The following is a 25259-nucleotide window of genomic DNA, read 5'->3' as shown; positions in this document are numbered from 1 at the left end:
GAGGAACAGGAATCACTTGAACCCAGGAGACAGAGGTTGCAATGAGCCAAGACTGCGCCATTGTATTCCTGGGTGACAGAGCAAGACTCTGTCTCAAAAAAAAAAAATTTTTATATGTGTATCTGTAGCCACCAAAACAAACCACTATAATTCTTTAACTCCAATAAAATTTGATATTAATAGTAATATTAAATTAATATTAATTAGTAAATTAGGTTAAATAATTGCATTAATTCAATTAGTAATTTTACATATTTTATTCATGTAATATCTAAGGTATCTTCTGAACAATTATGAATCTAAAATGGAAGTTGTAGTTTATTAAATAGCTCCATTTCTAAAGGCTAGTTAAATATTTTAAGACTCTCTAAAACTTCAACAAAATTAAATACTTTAATAAATGCTTCATGACTGATATGGTTTGGCTGTGTCCTCACCCAAATATCATCTTGAGTTGTAGCTACCATCATTCCCATGTGTCATGGGAGGGACCCAGTGAGAGGCAATTGAATCATCAGGTCAGATTTTCCTCATGCTGTTCTCATGATAGTAAGTCTCATGAGATCTAATGGTTTTATAAAGGGCAGTTTTCCTGCACATGCTCTCTCACCTACCACCATGTAAGATGTGCCTTTGCTCCTCTTTTGCCTTTTGCCATGATTGTGAGGCCTCCCAGCCATATGGAACTATGAGTCCATTAAACCTCTTTTTCATTATAAATTACCTGGTCTTGGGTATGTCTTTATTAGCAGCATGAGAATGGACTAATACAATGACACAGATGAACTCTACAATCTGTACAACATTGGTATCAATTAATTATCTCCAGACTTACTGGATCCTTTAATATAAGTATTTCAAACTCCTAAATTTTTATTTTATACCATTAAGAACTGACTAATGAGGTCAGGCGTGGTGACTCATGCCTGTAATCCTAGCACTTTGGGAGGCCAAGGCAGGCAAATTGCCTGAGCTCAGGAGTTTGAAACCAGCCTGGGCAACACAGTGAAAATCCATCTCTACTAAAAATACAAAAAAAAAGCAGGGCGTGGCAGCGAGCAGCTGCAATCCCAGCTACTCAGGAGTCTAAGGGAGGAGAATTGCTTGAACCTGGGAGGCGGAGGTTGCAGCAAGCCGAGATCGCGCCACTGCACTCTACACTCCAGCCTGGGCGACTGAGCGAGACTCCATCTCCAAAAACAAAACAAAACAAAACAAAAAAAAGAACTGACCAACAAAGATTATTATCAGCATTTACAGCAAAACCTCTAAAAGAGATCTAATATTTAAATAGAAAAATAAAATTTTTAAATAGACCAAAAAAAGAGGTATTTTTTGTTATGTTGGAAGGTGAAAGGCTTTTCTAAGCATAATACAAAAACCAGAAGCCTAGAGAAAAGGCTGACAGATGCAACTATTTAAAAGAAAACTTCTCATGCAAATCAAAACTACCATGAGATATCATTTCAGTCCAGTTAAAATGCCTTTTATCCAAAAGATAAGTAATAACAAATGCTGGCAATGACGTGGAAAAGAGAACCCTTGCACACTGGGTTGGTGGGAATGTAAATTAATACAACCACAATGAAAAACAGTTTGGAGGTTCCTCAAAAGAAAATAAAAATAGAACTACCAATCCACCAATCCCACTCCAAGGTATATACTCTAAAAAAAGAAAATCAGTATATTGAAGAGATATTTGCACTCCCATGTTTATTGCAGCACTAATAACAATAGTGAAGATTTAGAAGCAAGCTAAGTATCCATCAGCAGATGAATGGATAAGGAAAATGTGGTACACATACACAATGGAGTACTACTTAGCCATTAAAAAGAATGAGGTCCTGTCATTTGCAACAACGTGGATAGAACTGGAAGTCACTATATTCAGTGAAATAAGCCAAGCACAGAAAGACAAACTTCGTATGTTCTCATTTATTTGTGGAAGCTAAAAATTAAAAACAATTGAACTCATGGAGGTAGAGAATAGAATGGTGGTTATTAAGGGCTGGGAAGCATGGTGGGAAGGTAGCGGGGGAATTGGGATGGTTAATGGGTATAAAAAGTAGAAAGAATGAAGAAGACCTATAATTTGCTGGAACAATAAGGTGACTATAGTCAAAAAATAATTTAATTGTACATTTTAAAATAACTAAACGAGTATAGATTGTTTGTAACACAAAGGATAAATGCCTCAGATGATGGATACCCCATTTATCCTGATGTGATTATTATGCATCGCAGGCCTGTATCAAAATATCTCATGTAACCCACAAATATATACACCTACTATGTACTCACAAAAATTCAAAATTAATTTTAAAAAGTTAAAAATAGAAGAAACCTTCTCTACACTAAAAAGTAGCACAAATCAAAAGACATTTACAGAGAAAAATACTTGAAAGACATATAAAAAAGAAGTGATACTTTAACATGCAAATTTCTCCAGCATTGATAACAAAATGGAAAAAGAGACTCTCTGTACCATTAATGTTTACTTAAATAGACATAACCCTTTTTAACAGTTCTATTGAAATATAATTTATACATCATAAAATTCAAACATTTAAACAATACAAATCAAAGGTTTTTAATATATCAGAGAGTTATACAACCATTAGCACAATCTAATTTTAGAACATTTTAATCACCCTGAAAAGAAACTCTATATCCACTAGCCAACACTCCATGCACTCCCATGCCTGCAGCCCTACGCAGACATAACCTTATTTTAAGGACAACTTGTCAATGTCAATCTAAAATGTAAATGTGCCACCCTATGACTGAGCTATTCCATTTCACATAATTTATTCTGCAAGAAAAGATACATAATACACAAAGATATGGACAGGGGTATTCTTGAAATACCATTTGTTATAGAAGAATACTCTAAACGGCCTATATGCATCAATAGCTTAATAAAATGTGACATATCAGTAAAATAAAATTTATGCAATTATGAATAAGAATGGGGTGATATTTCTGATATGGAAAAAACTCATCAGAATATATATGTCAGTCAAAAAGCAATGAAATAGGCCAGGCACGGTGGCTCACGCCTATAATCCCAACACTTTGGGAGGCCGAGGCAGGCGGATCATAAGGTCAGGAGCTTGAGACTAGCCTGAGGAACATGGTGAAACCGCGTCTCTACTAAAAATACAAAAAATAGCCAGGCATGGTGGCGCACACCTGTAATCCCAGCTACTCAGCAGGCTGAGGAAGGAGAATCACTTGAATCTGGGAGGCGGAGGTTACAGTGAGCTGAAATTATGCCACTGTACTTCAGCCTGGGTGACAGAGTGAGACTCAGTCTCAAAAAAAAGCAATGAAATGGTCCATATTTTACTTAAGAATGAAGTAATCCTAGGAATTTTAAAGAGAATACACATTAAATTTTCAGCAATAATTATCTCTGAAGAATGAGTTGAGAAAGTGATGATTAAATACTTGAGAGCTAATATTTAATTTTAAATAAAGTTGACTCACTTAAAAGAATACTATTTATGGTTTTAAAAATATTACCCAGCAACAATAAAGACATTTTTAGATGAGAACATGCACAAGAGTTGTTTTATAGGGACATGTAAGGCTCTAACAAACTTCAAAACAGAAGAGCATTCATCCTCATACCGACAATTGAATGTTGAATAAAAGGGATTTAAACAAGTAGACATAAGATTTTACTTTTTTCTGAGACGGAGTCTCGCTCTGTCGCCCAGGCTAGAGTGCAGTGGAGCGATCTCAGCTCCCTGCAAGCTCCGCCTCCCAGGTTCACGCCATTCTCCTGCCTCAGCCTCCCGAGTAGCTGGGACTACAGGCGCCCGCCACCAAGCTCGAGTAATTTTTTGTATTTTTTTAGTAGAGACGGGGTTTCACCGTGTTAGCCAGGATGGTCTCGATTTCCGGACCTGGTGAGCCGCCCGCCTCGGCCTCCTAAAGTGCTGGGATTACAGGCGTGAACCACCATGCCTGGCCATACCAATTTTCTAAAGAAAAATATATGCTTATAGAACACATAGAGAAAAGAAGAAAAAAACATAGAATATATTACCAGTATTTTTTATTTCTAGGTGTTGATTCTATAAGTGATTTTATTTCCCTCCTTACATATGTCTCTATTTCCCAAAGTGTCTTTAATAAAAATCTATATACTTTCTTTTATAATCAGACATGCTAATTTAAAAGATAGATGAAACTAACATAGTTTTTACACAGGGGCAAATCAGCAGATACTTTTAAATATTGTACAATGGAGAAAAATATGATTAAAAAACTTCATCAAAATAGGTCAGAAACAATTATGTAATTGCACAAAGGATTATTTTAGAAAAATGTACAGTGAATATATTTTAATATATGGAATAAGTTTATGATTAAATGCAAACTTCTCAATGATGCCTCAAATACTTTAATACTATGCCCAAAAGAAAAACAAAAACATAAGGATTTAGGAAAAATGAAGTCAAACACATTTAAAAATGAATTTCTGATGCAATGCATGATAGCTTCAAATGTTTTTTCTTTGAAAACATATGTGGGTGGCATTGGTATGCTGACTCCTGCCCCAAGTTGTCATCAACAAAATTTTCAAGTGACCACTTCCTTTCAGTTCGTTTAATTATTTGATGGTAAGCAGCCTCAATAGTAAGAATTAATACAAAATATAATTAAAAGGGAAAATAGTTGGGAATGACTCAAAATGATTTTTATAATTAATGAATGACAATTTTTAGAAAAAGAAATTCAAAACAAGAGCTCAAAGGAAGGTATGTCTGAGTATAAGAAATATTACTCCCAAATTTGCTTTTTAAAATGTCATTTGCTTTTATTACAACAGTTTTTTTAACACCAAGATTACACATGAAAGAAAACCCTGAGTCTGATGTCAGCAAGATGGCAGACTAGGACTTTCAAGCCCTTGTCCCTCCACAGAAAAATCAATTTGAACACAAACATGCACAAAAATACCTTCATAAGAGCTAAGCAAACAAGGTGAAATATAGCACAAAATAGGAAAAGACATAACACAGAATGTAGAAAGGACAGTTTTACTCTGCAGTCCGAGGTTGCAGATTTTAAAATACTCACATCACCCCTCCCCCAACTCCAGACAGTAAAGCCTGGAGAGACCCTCCACTTGGGAGGAGGAAAGAAAGGTGAGCACTAGACTTAACTCAGACCCCAATGCCAGGTCAGTCCCAGTAAAACGCAGGACCAGGCAGGACTCTTCAGCCCTAGACTCCCAGCCAATACCCCAGGACTGACCCTGCAAATCCACCCTGGTACAAGGAAAATCTCACAGCCCCAGGTTCCAGACTGGCCCAGTAAATTTAGTCCCTGGGTCCACCCCACCCCATGCTGATCCCAGCAGCCACAGCATCCAAACCAACCCTAGTGCTAGACTGACCCCAGCAGCCTAAGCTTCAGCTCCACCCCAGAGCCAGACCAGCCCCTAAAGACTAAGGTTCCTGGCTAGCCTCTGTAGCCCCAGGCTCCAGGTCAGCTCCCAAGACCCAAGACTCCACGCCGGTACCCATAGACTGAACCTCTAGGCTTAACTTGGCACAATGCAAGATCCCACAGTCCCAGGTTCCAAAGCCAGCCCAGCAGTCTCAGTCTCTGGACTCACCACATTGCCAGGAGGGCCCAGCGACCTTGTGCTCCAGACTATTCACAGCACAACGCTGGCCCGACAACTTCAGGTTTCAGGCCTACCCAGGAACCAGGCGAGCCCCCAGAATCCCTAGTCATCAGGCCAGCACCCACAGACTCAGCCTCCATGCTGGCCCATGTGAATATAGGTTCCAGACATATCCAATGACAGGCCAGCCCATCTGGCCCCAGGCTCCAAGCATAACCCAGGATTCAGAGCCAAGTCAGCCAACACAATCCCATGCTTTAGACCCACCCAACCTCCCAGTCAACACCTCTGGCCCAGATCCCAGGCTGGCCGCTGGGACCCCAATATCCATATTAACCCCTGTGGTCCCATATTCCGGGAGACTCAGGGTCCAGGCCTGACTAACAGACCCAGGGTCCAGGCTCATCCCAATAAACTCTGGTGCCAAGCCAGCCCTCAGAAACTAAGATTCCAGGTCCATCCCTACAGAATCATGACCCAGGCCCACCCCTGCACACTCAGGCCCCAGGTCTGTCCCAGTGAACCAAAGAACCAGGCCCATCCCAGAACCTGTCTGGCCCCTGCAGATTCTGGCTTAAACCCACCCTAGAACCAGGTCAGCCCTTGTGGATCCAGGTTTCAGGCTAGCCCTAGTGGATACAGATTTCAGGCTTACCATGCAAACCCAGACTCCAAGCTCACTCCCATGGACCAAAACAACACATCTACCCAGTGGATCCAGGCTCCAAGCTCAAACATGAGGACCAAGCTACCAGGCCAACCCACTTTCTGACTCTGCCTAAGGATTGTAGGAGAGAGCCTACCAATAGGCCAAACAGCCTGCCCAGAATCTCTGGACAGGCTGAATAGTGACTGGCTTTCTCAAATGAAGCCAGTCTACAAAGACTATAGTAATTTCCTACTTCTTCAAATGTGCAGACACCAACATAAAGCAACAAGCAACATAAAAAAACAAGGAGACATACCCCAGCAAAAGAAAATAATCTCCCAATAGCTGACCCCAAAGAAATGAAAATATATAAACTGCCTGACAAATAATTCACACTAATGGTTTTAAGGAAGCTCAGTCAGCTTCAAGAAAATACAGAGAAATAATTTAATGAAATCAGAAAAACAGTAAGTGTACAAAATGAGAAATTTAACAGAGAAATTTTTTTAAAAATCAAATTCTGGAGCTGAAAAATGAATGAAAACTATAACAGAAAGCATTCACAACCAAATTGATCAAGCAAAACAAAAAAATTCTGTAAACTCAAATATACAGGTTATTAGAAAATACGCAGTCAGAGAAGAAATAGGAAGAAGACTGGAAAGGAATGAAGAAAGTTTACGGGACATATGGGATAGGATCAAAAGAACAAATATTCAAGTCATAGGAGCTAAAGAAGAAAAAAAGAGACAAAGGTGTAGAAAGTTTATTTAAAGAAATAATAGCTAAAAACTTTCCAAATTGAGGGAAAGATATATATATATATCCTGGTACAAAAAGGTCAAAAGTCTACAATCAGATTTAATTCAAGCAAGACTATACCAAGGCATGCTACAATCAAACTGTCAAATATAAAGAACAAATGGAGGATTCTGAAAATATCAAGAGAAAAGCAAGTTATATACAAGAGACTTCCAATAAGAGTAGCAGTGGATTTCATGGGGGAAATCTTACAGGCCAGAAAAGAGTAAGATGACATATTCCAAGTACTGAAAGACAATAACTGCCAACCAAGAATATTGTGAGTGGCAAAGCAGTCTTTGAGAAATAAAGAAAAGATAAAAATGTACCAAGACACAAAAAAGCCTTAGGGAGTTCATGACCACTAGACTTGTCTTACAAAAATGCTCAAGTGAAATCTTGATGCTTAAAGAAGACAACACTAATGAATAACAAAAAAATACACATAAAAGGATAAAACTCACCAGTAACAGTAAGTAAACAGTCAAATACAGAGTACTCTAATAATATAATGTTGTGAAAATGACTTATATCTTTAGTATGAAGATAATATATTGTTTAAATATCGTAGCCACAATAATTTCTTTCTATACAATATAAAAAGATGTAAACAATCAACAGAGTAAAAAGACAGCCTACACAATGAGAAAAATATTTGCAAGCCCTATATTGAATAAGGGGTTAATATCCAAAATACATATGGAACTCAAACAACTCAATGGTAAGAACACTAACAACCTGATTTTAAAATGGGCAAAGCATCTGAAGAGACATTTCTCAAAAGAAGACATGCAAATAGCCACCAGATATATGAAAAACTGCCCAACATTCCTAATCATCAGAGAAATGCTGATTAAAACAATATTGAGATATCACGTCACACCTATTAGAAGGGCTATCAACAAAAACAGCCAGACCAGCTCCTACAGACTAAGGTTCCTGGCTAGGAATTGGATATTGGCGCCCCAGCAGCCCAAAAAGAAAAAAGATCAGTATTAGAGGGGATGTGGAGAAAAGAGAACCCTTGCCCAGTGTTAGCAGTAATGTAAATCAGTGCAGCTATTATAGAAAAACAACATGAAGGTTCCTTGAAAAATTAAAAATAGAAATATATGATCCAGCAATCTCACTATTAGGCATAAATCCAAAGAAAATGAAATCGGTATATTGAAGAGCTATCTGCATCCCAATGTTCATTGCAGCAATAGCCAAGATATACAATCAATATAAAGTGTCCATCAACAAATAAATGAAGAAAATGTGATATATACACACACACATACACACACATACACAATGAAATGTTATTCAGTTTTCAAAAAGAAGGAAATCTTGTCATTTAGTACAACATGGATGAACCTAGAGAACACTATGTTAAGTGAAATAAGCCAGGCACAGAAAGGCAAATACCACATGATCACACTTATATGTGGATTCCAAAAAACGTGAACTCACAAAAGTAGAAAAATGGTGGTTATGAGGCCAGGCAACAAGGAGTGGAGTTGGGAGATACTGGTCAAAGGATACAAAATTTAAGTTAGATGAGAGAGATCAGTTCTAGAGATCTATTGTACAGCATAGCAACTTTAGTTAGTAACAATGGATTGTATTTCAAAAATCACTATGAGAGTACATTTTAAGTATTCTCATTACTAAAAAAAAATCATAAGTCTGTGAGGTAATTCATGTATCAAGCTTAATTTAGCCATTTGACAATGTGTACATATTTCAAAACATCACGTTGTACACATACAATTTTGTCCAGGTGTGGTGGCTCATGCCTGTAATCCTAATGCTTTGAGAAGTCAAGGCAGCAGGATCGCCTGAGGCCAACAGCTCGAGACCAGCCTGGGAAAAACAGTAAGATCCCATCTCTACCAAAAAAAAATTTAATTAGCTGGACGTGGTGGCACAGCTATAGTCCTGGCTACTCAGGAGGCTGAAACGGGAGGACTGCTTGATCCCAGTGAGCTCTGATTGTACCACTGCACTCCAGCCGGGCAAAAGAGAGACTATCTCTAGAAAAAAACAAAAAACAAAAGACAAAACAGAAAGACAAACCCTGCCTACCATGCATCACATTTCATATTTGTTTCAAATGCAACCTCTTCCTAGAATATACCATTATTTTAACTAAAACCTGAAAACCTAGATTATATAAAATACTAAAACTATATTATCAATTGGGTTTATCAGCAATATCTCAATCCTACCTCTTTCTCACGTATTCGAGAGAGAAAATGATCATCATGGAAACTGCTGGATTTTCTCAGGCTGAATTTCGGTGTCATCTGCTGAATGAACAGGAGTTATTTAATACGTTTTGAGATCTGGTTTATCCTTAATCCCAAAGAAAACTCCTAAATTGCCTGTGGCCCATACCAAAATAGTACTAACATTGCAGGAAAAAATCACTTCCAAGTGATAAAATTCAATTATCTTTCCTAATGTAGATCTGCATTATTTTCTATAAATAACTTGGTGATTATTTTATTTTAAAATACCTGCCCCTAGAAAATGTCCAATGGATTTCCCACATACCAGAGAAACTGGGATAGGCTTCTGTCTCAGGTATCGAGGATTTTCTATCTGAAAATTTAAAAATAAAACAAAATAAGGATTTATTAATTTTGCAGCTTTAATTATTATTTAATAAAATATAGAATTAAGTTGCCGTATGAAACATTTTCTAGATTTCTTAATATTTAATTCATTTTTAGAATGGGTATTGTATGATACATTTTTAGTGGTTCCCTACAAATAAAATATAAAACATAAACTCCTTTGCATGCCAAAATGAACCTACATGATCCTCTCACTGCCTAACTGCCCACTCTCATCTTCCATTACCCTTCACCTCACATTTTATGCTCCCAGGATCCACAATGACTTATATTACCAGAACATGGCAGATGTTCTCATGCCTGTCCACCTCTGAATTTCTCTGCCCAGCCCTCCAAACCCTATAAGCACGTACCTATTTGTTCTTAGAGTCTCAATTTAATCACTGCACTCCCAGATGTATTTGGTATATGAATCCTTAAACATACCTTTCCAATAGCAAAGAGAACACAAAATTCCTTTATGACTCTCCCTAAATCTCCCTTTCAGATTCATCTGTCTCCACCATACTCCACATTCCCAGGACACCAGACAATTTGTTTTACCTTAAAAGCACTATACTGTCTCCCATGTCTGAGTTTTTGCAGCCTATAAGATCATTCCCCCAACTTCTACACATGGTTAACTTACTCAAGACTCACAGTTTAAAAATCATCTCCCCCAGGAAACTTAGTTCCTACCACTCCAGTAGTAACCCTGGATGCTGGTTTCCTTTTAAAATCTGGCATCTCCCTGTTTCGAAACAGTGTGGACTCTGAAAGCAGAGACCATGACTGCCCTGTTCACCACTCTATCCCTAACACCCAACTCAGCACCCAATGAATATTTCTTCGGAAAGAAGGAAGAAACACGAGGAGAGAAAGGAGTAACCTGTACCTGATTCCACCTTCTTATCAGCTCCTAAAGTATCCCATGCCCACTCTCTCATAGCCCTTATGTAATACTTTCAGTGTTTATCAGTATGTCTCCACATCTCTCTCTTTGAACAGAAGGAGTACAGGGATGACGTCTTCTCAGTTCTGTATCTCTGGTACCTAGCACAATATCTAATGTATAGTAGCCTTTCAATAAAGTATTTATTGCATGAATATACTATATGATAAAGTAGACACACTGATAGTTATCTCTACTATTTCACTCACAAATAAAGTAATAATTAAAAATCATTACCACGAAAGTCTAATTTCTTCATATCACAAACCCACAAATTACTACATGGATAATCTCACAAAGTACATGAACACTAACCATCGCTTCAACCTAGGGTAGCGGTTCTTACCCTTGTTAAATTAAGATTAACCTAAAGCTGCCTCCTCACATATTTTTAATGCAGCCTAATTTCTCCATACATGGTGAACTGTAACCTAACTGGATGTGTAAACAGACTACAGCTTACTCTTGTGCCACTCACTGAGTTTTGGCCAAAGGCAATCAATTGTTCAAACCAGATTCAAATAAGGCAAAAGCAGAGCTGTAACCAATCCTGCTGTTTCTGTACCTCGCTTCCATTTTTTGTACGTCACTATCCTTCTTCTGTCCATAAATCTTCAATCATCCAGTTGTGCTGCAGCTTCTCTGAACCTATTATGATTCAGGGGCTGCCTGATCCATGAATCATTCTTTGCTCACTAAACTCTGTTCAGTTTAATTTCTTTAAGGTTTTTCTTTTAACATCCTGGAGTGTACTATGAGGATCAAATGATAAACATTTCAAATATAAATTACTGGACTCTACTTCTCCAAAATCGCATTGTGTTTTCAAAAAGCTCCCCAAATTATTTATTATGGCTAATAATTCTTGAAAATGAACAATCCACACCCAATTTGACAATAAAGATAAGGGTGAATGAAGAATCAATTAATCAAAAAATGTAGAAGTCATAACATAATAGAATGTAATCAAGTAAAACTTAAAAAGAGTATAGCAATAGACAGGATATAAAGTGTAATTATTTTAGCATCTAGATTAAAGGAAATACACAAAACAATTTTCTTTCATGTGAACGCCAGTTTCTAAAAGGTAACGGCAACTGTATGAATTTAAATGTCTCTCCCCATCCTTCAAAGACCCAAACAGATTGATAAAGAGACCAAATAAAAATGCCCATCATCCATAACTACGTCATAAAAAGGAGAAAGAGAATACAAATCCCTGGATTAACATGTAGGTGGCTAAATAAAGATACCAAATCAGCAGAATTAGATCCTGAGCCAAACCAGAGTGGTAGCACGGGGGAAAAAAAGAAAGTACCTCAGGGTCCTAGTAGTGGTGGAACTAAATATCATCAAACAATGACCTGTCAAAGAAGAGTGGCCTACCTTAAGCAGGCCACACAAAAAAACTTAATGGCTCAAAGTGCCAGAGATGGGCACAAAAGGAGGAGCTTGGAAACTACGAAGAAACCAGAAAGGCAGTTCTAGGAAGGAATCACTTCTGAGGTAGAGAGAAGCACCTTTGAAGGAAGGCTGTTCATGATAAAGGGAAAGAAAAAAGCAGCTGAAGATAAGGGCCCTACAGAAACAAGACAGAATCAACGAATCAAAAGAAGACAAGCCATGGCCGGGCTCTGTGGCTCTCGCCTCTAATCCCAGCATTTCAGGAGGCCAAGGCAGGCAGATTACCTGAGGTCAGGAGTTCAAGATCAGCCTGGCCAACATGGTGAAACCCTGTCTCTACTAAAAATATAAAACTTAGCAGGGCGTAGTGGCAGGTGACTGTAATCTCAGCTATTCAGGAGGCTGAAGCAGGAGGATCTCTTGAGCCCAGGAGGCGGAGGTTGTAGTGAGCTGAGATCACGCCACTGCACTCCAGCCTGGGTGACAAGAGCAAAACTCCATCTCAAAAAAAAAGAAGACAAGCCAGGCTAACAACCACAAAAGGCACCATTTGTTAAAGAAATTAAACTTCAGTGTAGCAGAGGAGGAAATAAAGTAATAAACTGTCACTATAGTTACCTTTTTTCTCTTGTACAACTCTTTTTTTTTAAGATTAACTAATTAATTAATTATTTTGAGACGGAGTCTCGCTCTGTCGCCCAGGCTGGAGTGCAGTGGTGTGATCTGGGCTCACTGCAAGCTCTGCCTCCCGGGTTTATACCATTCTCCTGCCTCAGCCTCCCAAGTAGCTGGGACTACAAGGGACTGCCACCAAGAAATAAAGTAAGCCACCCACTACCACTTCCCACACGGTCACTGGCTATTACTTGTTCAGAAAAATCTAATAGATAATCATGAACAGAAAAAGAATCCAATATCCATAAAAACTTACTATATAAAATAGAAAAATCAAAATCAAGACCTGCCAGCAGAAGAAAACACTTCTTTAAAAAGCTATAAATACAGGAAAACAGTAATACAGCCTTCCTTTTCATTCCCATGTCTCCCCACTCTCATACATCAGGGTTTTTGTGCAACCCACTTAAAGTAGGACACTCCCCTACATGTCAATACTTCATAATATTTTTGTTCCACCACCACTAGGACAACACATATTCAAATATAACTTTTAAATAACTTCAGGCATAAAAATACTACAAATCAAAATAAAGACAAAAATAGAAAGATCTTAAATAGGAGGCGACTAGATTCAGGAAAAAAAAATATGGAACAGTAACACAAAAATCATCCAAGAAATGAAGACTAAATTAAGAGTTGTACAAGAAAGAGGCTGGGCGCGGTGGCTCACGCCTGCAATCCCAGCACTTTGGGAGGCCGAGGCAGGCAGACCACAAGGTCAGGAGAGCTAGACCATCCTGGTTAACACGGTGAAACCCTGTCTCTACTAAATATGCAAAAAAATTAGCCAGGCGTGGAGGCGGGCCCCTGTAGTCCCAGCTACTCAGGAGGCTGAGGCAGGAGAATGGCATGAACCCGGGAGGCAGAGCTTGCAGTGAGCCGAGATCACACCACTGCACTCCAGCCTGGGCGACAGAGCGAGACTCTTATCTCAAAAAAAAAAAAAAATTCAAAAATGCCACAACCATTCATGATTTTTTTAAATATCCTGACAAAATAGAGACATTCTTAATTTGATAAATGGAACTTACCTGGAACTTACCAAAAAAACTGTAAGTAAGAAAAAAACTACAAGTATGAAAAACCGGCCAGGCGCAGTGGCTCATTGCCAGGCTGGAATGCAGTGGCGCAATCTCTGCTCACTGCAACCTCCGCCTCCCGGGTTCAGGTGATTCTCCTGCTCAGCCTCCCAAAGTGTTGGGATTACAGGTGTGAGCCACTGCGCCTGGCTAATGGGTACAAAAATATAGTTAGAATGAATAAGATCTAGTATTTGATAGCACGATAGAGTGATACAGTCAAGAGTAATTTATTGAACATTTTTAAATAACTGTAAAAGTGTAATTGGATTGTTTGTAAGACAAATAAAGGATCAATGTTTGAGATGACAGATATCCCATTTATCCTGATGTCATTATTACGTATCATATGCCTGTTATCAAAATATCTCATTTACCTCATAAATATACATACCTACTATGCTCCCATACAAATTTAAATTTTTTTTTACATTAAAAAAAATCAACTCCATTTCTGAAATGAGTAAAAATCATCTAGGAGAAGAGTTTACAAAGATATAATTTCTAATATACTGCACAATTCTAGATAAACTGACAAAATGATACCCTAGACCTTTATAGAGCAAATAAGCTTTATCAAAAGATTAGGGCTAAAGACTGAAAAGAAAAGACAGTAGAATCCATTTTGGACAGTCTCAATGTTGCAAAAAATGTCAGTTCTTAAGTTGATCTAGCAATTAAATGTGATCCAAACCAGAATTCCAACAGGGTTTTTGTAAAACTTATAATGACCTCATAAAATGTATATAAACAAAAATGGGGCAAAAGTAGCCAAGACATGCCTGATGAAAAAAATCAAGGTGGGGCAATCGGCAATTTATAAAGATATAATTAAACCGTCCAGGCATGGTGGCTCACGCCTGTAATCCCAGCACTTTGGGAGGCCGAGGTGGGCAGATCATGAGGTCAGGAGATCGAGACCATCTGGCTAACACAGTGAAATCCCATCTCTATTAAAAATACAAAAAATTAGCCAGGCATGGTTGCATACGACTGTAGTCCCAGCCACTCGGGAGGCTGAGCTGGGCGGATCACCTGAGGTCAGGAGATCGAGACCAGACCGGCTAACATGGTAAAACCCTGTTTCTCCTAAAAACACAAAAAATTAGCCAGGCATGGTGATAAAAAAGAACGAGATCATTTCTTTTGCAAGAACATGAATGGAGCTAGAGGCTATTATACGTAGCAAACTATTAAAAACACAAGAACAGAAAACCAAATACTGTACACCCTCACTTATAAGTGGGAGCTAAATGACAAGAACATATGAACACTAAGAAAGAAAAAATGGACACTGGGGTCTACTTGAGAGGGGAGGGTGGGAGGAGGGAGAGGAGAGAAAAGGGAACTACTGGGTACTGGGCATAATACCTGGGTGATGACATGTGTTTTCCTATGTAGCAAACCTTCACATGTACCCTCAAACCTAAAATACAGTTTTAAAAAAGCATCAGTAAGAGAGAAACTAATAAACTTGACCATTTTAAGAACCTCTCCAAAAAATATATCATCAAGAAAATAATAAAAACAAGTCATAAACTGAGAGATGTTTGCACAAATGATTAGTCTCCAAAACATGTAAACAAGGCCTTTAAAAACCAATGAAAAGGCCGGGTGCGATGGCTCATGCCTGTAATCCCAGCACTTTGGGAGGCCAAGGTGGGCGGATCACCTGACGTCAGGAGCTAGACACCAGCCTGGCCAACATGGTGAAACCCCGTCTCTACTAAAAATACAAAAATTAGCTGGGTGTGGTGGCAGGCACCTGTAGTCCCAGCTACTGGGGAGGCTTAGGCAGGAGAATCGCTTGAACCTGGGAGGTGGAGGCTGCAGTGAGCCGAGATCACGCCATTGCATTCCAGCCTAGGGGACAAGAGTGAGACTTCGTCTCAAAAAAAAAAAAAAAAAAATTAAGTGAAAAAACGATGTCAACAGACTTGAAAAAAATGAGGAAAAATACTTGGGGCACATTTCACTGATGAGGAATTATGAATGGCTCATAAACATATAAAATATGGTCAATATACTTACAAATATAAAAAATATAAAGTAATATCACAATGAGGTGATATTTTATAATTTTATAGATTGGCATAAATTAAAAATTTACAATAAAAATGTTCAAGATGTGAAACACTACTAGTGGGGTATACGAATTGGTACTTTTACTCTGGGAAACAATCATTAAGATAATAATACAATCTACCTCAACATGGTACCAGAGAAATGCACATATTCTTCAATAAATAACACAGTACCAGCCGGGTGTGGTAGCTCACGCCTGTAATCTCAGCACTTTGGGAGGCCAAGGCAGGTGGATCACTAGAGGTCAGGAGTTCAAGACCAGCCTGGCCAACATGGCAAAACCCTGTCTCTACTAAAAATTTTTTAAAAATCAGCAGAGCATGGTGGTGCGCACACCTGTAATCCTAGCTACTTCAGAGGCTGAGGCAGGAGAATCACTTGAACCCAAGAAGCAGAGGTTTCAGTGAGCCGAGATCGCACCATTGCACTCCAGCCTGGGCACCAGAGTGAAACTCCATCTCATAATCCCAGCTACTCTGGAGGCTGAGGCAGGAGACTCACTTGAACCTGGGAGGTAGAGGTTGCAGTGAGCTGAGATCGCACCATTGCACTCCACCCTGGGCAACAAGAGCCAAATTCTGTCTCAAAGAAAAAGTAAATAAATAAAATAAAATAAAAATAAGTAGCACAGTGCCATATACACACTGCAACTTGAAAAATAGAAGCAGCAAATTTCCAGCAGGAAGCAAAGTACAGGCAATTAAATATGTACCAGCTGAAGGTATATATATGTATATGTATATATATACACATATACTAGGTAATAATTCTTTATTTTTGGAATGTTGCAGGGTTTTGTATAAAGCAGCATAGAAAGTAAGTTCTTCAAAGATACATGCAATTCTGCAGATATACAAAACCCTAATTCATGAAGCAGAATCAAATATAAAGGAAAAAATAAAGAGGAAACAGGAACTTTCAAAGATGCTCAAGCTCTAATTAAGTTTAAAATTTAAAACCAAAAGCCAAGAAAACCATCTGTGATTTATTTTTATTCAGCTCTACATTTACAAGCAGGGTACAAAATATTGGTTCAGCTAATTACAATGTAGCATTTCAACTATGCAGAAGTAACTCCTATTTCATCCTCTTCATCTTTAAAAGCCATTAAATAAAGAAGCTAAAGACTCATTCTAGCATCATAAATTTCCTTTCTCAAGTTGACAAATAAATAGAAAACGTCTATTCTGATTTTTTAAAGCAACAATAAACACTGTAAACAACAGTGAATTATGTTGTTATTCATTTACAATACACTGGGTTTATCTCATAACCAATTTCAATATGCAATGGAAATTATTCACGGTAAAGCATGTTCTTGAGTCTATTTGGGGGAAATAAGCAATCTATTTTCTGATTTTGTAACAGCAGCCAGATGTGCTTTGAAGTCCAATGTTCCCACTTTGTAATCCACAAGTAACATGGAACTTGAAGCAATCTGTAAACAGTCTTAACATTTACCTTTTTTATGCTCTTTTAGAAAAGTTCTTGTTCTCTCATACTACCTCAAAAAAAGAATACCACAATAAATGTCCAAAATGGAAAATAAAAAGGACTTAAATGAAACACTGAAGTCAAAGAAAATATTGTATAGAAAGCAAAGCTGAAAATAATTAAGTTCCAATGGCACGAATAAATAACATGTCTGCACATTTCTTGCTTAACAGGCAAATAGAATCACAATAATAAAATATGTAATAACTTAGGCTAGACATGAAAACAGACATCTGAATACTTTTTAATGAAAACTGGCTTTTGACATTTTATTTTGTTTATTTTTGTAGCAGATTTGTTTGTTGGTTGTTAGGGTTTTCTGTCCACTTGTTTTTTAAAATTACTTGGCATTTGGTCAAACTGACATAAGCAAAGAACCTCTTATAAAGTAATGGTTATCAAATAGAGAAGTTTTACATTTCCAGAAAACTTAAAAGGCACTTTATCTGATATGTTATCTTAGAGAGAATACATTGTCAAGCAATATATTACCAGCAACACAACTAAAATAAATGTTTTTAAATCATAGCATCAGTCAGAAGTGACAAAACTCTCTCCATAGAACAAAATAAATTCACTTTCAACACCGAATTGAATATGCTCCAAAATTATGTTCTTAAGTCAGTATTTTAGAACTTTAAAACCATTTTCCACAGAAAATTTATAATACTATATTCCAAAAAGGATTCTCATGCAGAACAGAGAAAAAGCTCTTATATAGGAATAGGAAAAAAGGCAGACACCAGGGAAACTGACAAAGCTTTCAGTAAACACATTACTCTGAGAGGCTATCCAAATTGACAATAAACATATTAAAGTGCACCTAACTTTATTAGTCATCAGGAAAACACATAATAAAACCACACAATACATTGTCACTAACTACTCTCAAGAATGGTCACTTTTTTTAATTACAAAAAAAAAAGAAAATTACCTGGACAGGCGCGGTGGCTCATGCCTGTAATCCAACACTTTAGGAGGCCAAGGCAGATGGATCATCTGAGATCAGGAGTTCGAGACCAGCCTGGCCAACGTGGCAAAACCCTGTCTCTACTAAAAGTATAAAAATTAGCTGGGCATGGTGGCGGACACCTATAATCCTAGCTACTCAGGAAGCTGAAGTAGGAGAATCACTTAAACCTGGGAGGCAGAGGCTGCAGTGAGCCAAGATCACGCCACTGCACTCCAGCTGGGGTAACAGAAATGTGAGAAGCCTGGCCATTGTACTCAGTGTGGCCTTCATTTTGGGGCTAATGTGACAGCTGCCCTCAACAAGCCCCGAAATGAAGGTTAAAGCAGGTCTCAATCAGCCCCAAAATGAAGGCCACACTGAGTACAATGGCCAGGCTTCCCACATTTCTTGCAGGAAGAACAGAGGAAGAAAATTTTGACCCAGCAGAGGGTTAGAAAAAAATTGACCCAGCTACAAGACAAGGGAAGGGTAAGTAATGAAAAAAGTATTTACCAACTTTTCCTCGAAATTTGTAATGTTCCTTACACACCGATTCATTTTATATATCAGCAGATACAGTGCTTACCTATAATTGTGAGAGCTCTGTATCTACCATTATGATCTCTTTTCAACAATTAACATTGTTTTTTTTTGTCCTCTCTCGTTTCTAGATCACACTGAAGACACCATAAAGCTTTCTGTTTTATTGTTCTTTGCAAAGATCCAGCTTCTGTTGCATTGATTTGTTCTAATGCTTTGGGGGAAATTTTGATTGTTTCTTGTATGCTTTTTTTAAATTTTGGCTTGGTTTGTTTTTTTAATTGATTAAATTAAATACGGGATCTTTGATCCTCAGTTATCACTTTGGGCACATCACAGAATGCTTTGTCAAATTTTACCATTATTTATTTTAGTCTGCACTTGATTTTCATTACTGTTTTTACACAAAGCTATTCAGGAGTGTGTACTTCATTTTAAGCTTTCAGGTGAAAACATGGAAAGGGAACTATCCTTTTGATGTTACTGTCTAGCTTTATTTAAATGAACTCATTTAATTAGAATTTCTTTATGCCCCAATTGAATCAGTTTTATAACTATCCCATGACTATCTGAAGAGTCTATAAATCCATATCCCATTTTTTCAGTTGGTCTTTCTTCCAGAACCATACCTTGTATTCACTTTTAGAAACTGCCGTACCATTTTAAAAATAATATATGAAGCACAGTAATTTCTCCAATCACCTTTTTTTTTTAAATTAATTAGTTTATTTTTTGAGATAGAGTCTTGTTCTGTTGCCAGGCTGGAAAGCAGTGGCGCAATCTCAGCTCACTGCAGCCTCCACCTCCCGGGTTCAAGCAATTCTCCTGCCTCAGCCTCCCAAGTAGCTGGAACTACAAGTACATGCCACCATCCCAGCTAATTTTTGTATTTTTAGTAGAGATGGGGTTTCACCATGTTGGCCAGAATGGTCTGGATCTCTTGACCTCATGATCCGCCCACCTCGACCTCCCAAAGTGCTGGGATTACAGGTGTGAGCCACCCCACCCAGCCTCAAAATTTTTTTTAGTTCTTTCAAAAAGATAACTCTAGGTGAATCATGGTTTTTAAAAGGAAACATACTACATAGAAAAAGAGAAATTATTAGTCACTCTGATAGGCTTCAGCTCTTTTACCCATCGTTAGCTGTAGCTATAAATAGAACATATCCTTGCAGGTCAGGAGCACAAATAATTTCTTTCTTTTTCTTTAAAACAATAAATAAAACACAAGACAAAAAAAAATAAAATGTTGCTCATGGCTGACTCCTCATGGAAAGAACAGAATATATTAACTTTTTTAATTTTTTAAATTTAAATTCACTCTATGGCTCTGTGAGCTTTGACAAAAGCGTACAGAGCTATAACCAGCAAAATACAATGAAAACAGTTCTGTTGGGGAAACACTCCAGGACATAGGTCTCTGCAAAGATTATTTGAGCAAGACCTCAAAAGCACAAGCAGCCAAAGCAAAAATGGACAGATGGGCCACATCAAGCTAAAAAGCTTCTGCACAGCAAAGGAAACAACGAACAAAGTGAAGAGACAACCCACAAAATGGAAGATATTTGCAAACTAAGCATCTGACATGGGATTAATGACCAAAATATATAAAGAGTTCACACAACTTAATAGGGGGGAAAAAACCCTCATTTTTAAATGGGTAGATCTCAATAGACACTTTTCAGAAGAAGACATACAAATGGCCAGCAGGTATATGAAAAAAATACTCAAATCATTAATCATAAAAGAAATGCACATCAAAACCACAGTAAGATACCATCTCACATCAGTTAAAAATGGCTTGTATCAAAATGACAGGCAATAAAGAATGCTGGCGAGGATGTGGAGAAAGGGCAGCGCCTAGACACTGGTGGTGGGAATGTAAATTAGCACGGCCACTATGGAGAACAGTATGGCAGTTTCTAAAAAATAAAAATAGAACTACCATAAGATCCATCAATCCCAATGCTGGGTCTACATCCGAAAGAAAGGAAATCAGTATATGGAAGAGATATCTAACAGTGCTGTAATAAACATGGGACAGATTATTGCATGTATGGTAAACTCCCATGTTTACTGCAGCACTATTCACAGTAGCCAAGATATGGAATCAATCTAATTGCCCATCAAAGGATAAATGGATAAAGAAAACGTGGTATATATACACAATTGAATATTATTTAGCCATAAGAATGAAATACTGTCATTTGCAACAACATGAATAGAACTGGAGGACATTATGTTAAATGAAATAAGGCAAGCACAGAAGACAAATATCACATGTTCTCACTCATACATGCTAATGTGCTAACTATAAAAAATAAAATGAACTCATGGAGGTATAAAATAGAATGATGGTTACCAGAAGCTGGGAGGGATAGTGGGGAATGAGGGTTAAATAGGGGCTGGCAAATGGGTACGAAAATATAGCTAGATAGAAGGAATAAAATCTACTGTTCAGAAGCATGGTAGGGTAACTATAGTTAACAATAACTTACTGTATACTTCAAAATAACTGAAAAATGGCATTGAAATATTCCTAACACAAAGAAATGGTAAATGTTTGAGGTAAATGATATCGAAATAACTCTCATTTGATTATAACACATGGTATGCTTGTATCAAAATATCACGTCCCCATAAATATGAACTAATATGTATCCATAATTAAAAATTTTAAAAAAACAAAATAGTTCCATCAAACCAAAAAAAAAAAAAATCCCTAGTTCTTATTCACAATAGCAAAGACATGGAACCAACTCAGATGCCCATCAATGATAGATTGGATAAAGTAAATGTGTTACATATATACCAGGGAATACTGTGCAGCCATGAAAAGAGAAAAGATCATGCCCTTTGCAGGGACATGGACGAAGCTGGAAGCCAGTATCCTCAGCAAATTAACACAGGAATGGAAAACCAGACAGCACATGTTCTCACTTATTAGTGGAAGCTGAACAGTGAGAATACATGGACACAGGGAAGGGAACAACACACGCTGGGGCCTGTCCGGGGAGGCTAGAGGGTTGTGGGGAGAGCATTAGAAAAAAGAGCTAATGCATGCTGGGCTTAAGTGTTGGGTTAGTAGGTGCAGCAAACCACTATGGCACACATATATAACAAACTTGCACATCCTGCACATGTACTCTGGAACTTAAAATATAATAAAATAAAAATCCCTAGTGCCATTTATACCCTTGTAGCCAAATTCTAGCTCAACACCTAGAAACTACTAACCTGTTCTCCATCCTTATAGTTTTACCATTTCCACAATACCATATAAATGCAATTAAAAAAAAAAAACAGCCTTTTTAGTCTACTTTCATTCAATTTAGCCTTTTCATTCAATATAATATATTTGAAATTCATCCACTTTTTTGTGTGATTTGATAATTGAGTCCTTTTCATTACTAAAAAGTATTCCATTGTATAGATGCACATATAATTTGTGTATCCAGTCTCCAGTTGAGAGGCATTTAGGACTATTTGCAGTTTTGAACAATTACTAAAGAAGAGGAGACAGAGAGCTGTTATAAGTACTTGCATATAAAGTTTTTGTGTGAACACAGACTTTCATCACACTTGAGTAAATACTTAGGAGTGAGATTGCTGGGTCATGTGATAAATGTGTTTTAATTTTTTTTAAGTGCCAACTGTTTTCCAAGTAATATTTTGCAGCAAGAGGTGAGGGTTCCAGTTGCTTCTCATCCTCGCCAGCATTTTGCATTGTCAGGTCTTTGTTTGTTTTCACCACTGTAATAGGTGTGTAGTGGTGTCTCATCACAGTATCTTTTGTCCCATCTTTTAATTAGGTTGTTTTCTTATTGCTGAGGTTTAAGAATCTTTATATATTCTGGATAAAGGTATTTGCCAGATATGTGACTATCTCCCTAAGATGAAACTGGCCTCACAACATGAGCTGGAAAGTGTTCCCTCTTCTGGTGGAGATGGTATAGAGCTGGTATTATTTCTCCCTTAATTGTTTGATTAAATTTGTCAGTGACACCATGCGGCCCTCAAGTTTGCTTTGTTGGGAGGCTTTTGTTTTTGTTTTTGAGATGGAGTCTCACTCCATCGCCCAGGCTGGAGTGCAGTGGCACGATCTCAGCTCATTGCAATCTCCACCTCCTGGGTTCACGCAATTCTCCTGCTTCAGCCTCCCATGCAGCTAGGACTACAGGCACATGCCACCACACCCAGCTAATTTTTGTATTTTTAGTAGAGACAAAGTTTTACCATGTTGGCCAGGCTGGTCTTGAACTCCTGGCCTCAGGTCATCCGCCCGCCTTGGCCTCCCAAAGTGCTAGAATTACAGGCGTGAGTCACTGCACCCGGCCTGTTGGGAGGTTTTAAAATACAAATTATATTTATTTAATAGCTATAGGACTATTCAGGTTATCTATTTCATCTTAATTTTGGTAGTCTGTGTTGCTCAAGGACTTTTTCCCTTACATCTACAGTGTCAAATTTATGCCCAGAGTTGCTTGCAGTAATCTCTTATTATACTTTGAGTGTCTACAGTGTCTGTAATGATATCTCCTCTTTCATTCTTGATACTAGCAAATCCATTCTTCTTTTCATTCTTTGTCAGTCTGGCTAAAAGTTCATTGATTCCATTCATCAGTTAAAAATCCAGCTTTTGGTTTCACTGATTTTCTTTATTGCTTTTTTGTGTTCATTTTCATTGATTTCTACTGTAATCTTTATTATTTCCTTCATTTGCTTACTTTGGGTTTAACTTGTTCTTTCACCAGTTTCTTTAGATGGGGGCTTAGATTTGTAATTTAGAACTTTCTTCTTTTCTCTCTTGGTGCTTTCAAGATTTTCTCTTTGTCAGCCGGGTGCAGTGGCTCATGCCTGTAATCCCAGCACTTTGGGAGGCTGAGGCAGCGGGATCACCTGAGGTCAGGAGTTTGAGACCAGTCTGACCAACATGGTGAAACCCCATCTCTACTAAAAATACAAATAATTAGTCGGGCGTGGTGGTGCCTGCCTGTATGTAATCCCAGCTACTCGGGAGGCTGAGGCAGGAGATTTGCTTGAACCTGGGAGGCAGAAGTTGCAGTGAGCTGAGATCGTGCCATTGCACTCTAGCCTGGGCAACAAAAGCAATGCTTCGTCAAAAAAAAAAAGATTTTCTCTTTGTTTCTCAGCAATCTTAGTACTGTTGCTAGGTGTGACCCTTTATATTTAAACTTGAAGTGCTTTGAGCTTTTTGGATGTGCAAATTGATGTTTCTCATCAAATCAGAAATTTTGCAGCCAATTGTTCTTCAAACATATTTTCTGCTCCTTTGTCTTCTCTTGTTCTGGTACACCCATTACACATATGTTGGTGCACTTAATGGTATCCCACATTTACCTGAGGCAATGTTCATTTTTCTGCATTCTTTTTTCTCTCTTCTTTGGCCTGCATAATCTCTATCAATCTATCTTCAAGTCACTGAATCTTCTGCCAGTTCAAATCTATTGCTGAGCCCCTATAGTGAATTTTTCACTTCGGTTATACTGTTTAACACTGTAATTTCCATCTGCTTTTTTTTTTTTGCTTTTTGTTTTTAGCAATGGGGTTCTCACCATGTTGCCCAGGCTGGAGTACAGTGGCTATTCGCAGATATGATCACAGCACACTACAGCCTCAAACTCCCGGGCTCAAGCAATCCTTCCTCCTCTGCCTCCTGAGGAGCTGGAACTATAGGTGCATGCCACTGTGCCCAGCTCTGGTTCTTTTTTATAATTTAAATCTCTTTAGGATATTCTGTATTTGATGAGATATGGTCATCACAGCTTTCTGTTTTTTGTTTTTGTTTTTGTTTTTGAGATGGAATCTCGCTCTGTCGCCAAGGCTGGAGTGCAGTGGTGCGATCTCGGCTGTCTGCAACCTCCACTTCCCAGGTTTAAGTGATCCTCCTGCCTCAGCTTCCCGAGTAGCTGGGACTACCGGTGTGCACCACCATGCCCAGCTAACTCTTTGTATTTTTAGTAGAGATGGGGTTTCACTGTGTTAGCCAGGATGGTCTTGATCTCTTGACCTTGTGATCGACCCGCCTCAGCCTCCCAAAGTGCTGGGATTACAGACATAAGCCACCACGCCCGGCCCATCACAGCTTTCTTTACTTCTTTAAACATCGTTTCCTTTAGTTCTTTGAACACATTTATAATGGCTATTTTGAAGTCTTTGTTTGTTAAATCTGGTCTCTCGGCCCTCTCACAGGCCATTTCTGTTGCATAATTTTTCTCTGTACAAGGGCCATACGTTCCTGTTTCTTTGCATGTCTTGTAATTTTTTTTCTTGAAAACTGGACATTTTAGGTAATACAATGTAGCAACTTTGGACACTGATTCCCCTCTCCATGAATAACTTTAGTTGTTTTCATGT

The 25259-nt window shown here is 38.1% G+C and overlaps 1 protein-coding gene across 2 annotated transcripts in view; it reads right to left on the bottom strand.

The window, feature by feature from the left end:
- Positions 1 to 25259, bottom strand: part of CEP112 (centrosomal protein 112kDa) — a 587957-nt gene that overhangs the window by 491444 nt on the left and 71254 nt on the right. The window contains exons 7-8 of one of the 2 annotated variants that reach the window (XM_011992146.1): positions 9636 to 9683; positions 9308 to 9385 (exon numbers count right to left, since the gene is read on the bottom strand). The exons of the other annotated variant lie outside the window; for it this stretch is intronic. Of the exons in view, the coding sequence (XP_011847536.1) occupies positions 9308 to 9385; positions 9636 to 9683 (126 nt within the window). The remainder of the gene's footprint in view (positions 1 to 9307; positions 9386 to 9635; positions 9684 to 25259) is intronic. 2 annotated transcript variants of the gene reach the window in all.

The sequence above is a fragment of the Mandrillus leucophaeus genome, unplaced genomic scaffold (assembly GCF_000951045.1).
Source record: "Mandrillus leucophaeus isolate KB7577 unplaced genomic scaffold, Mleu.le_1.0 Scaffold404, whole genome shotgun sequence".
NCBI classification, from domain to species: domain Eukaryota; kingdom Metazoa; phylum Chordata; class Mammalia; order Primates; family Cercopithecidae; genus Mandrillus; species Mandrillus leucophaeus.
This window is presented reverse-complemented; position numbering and strand designations above follow the sequence as displayed.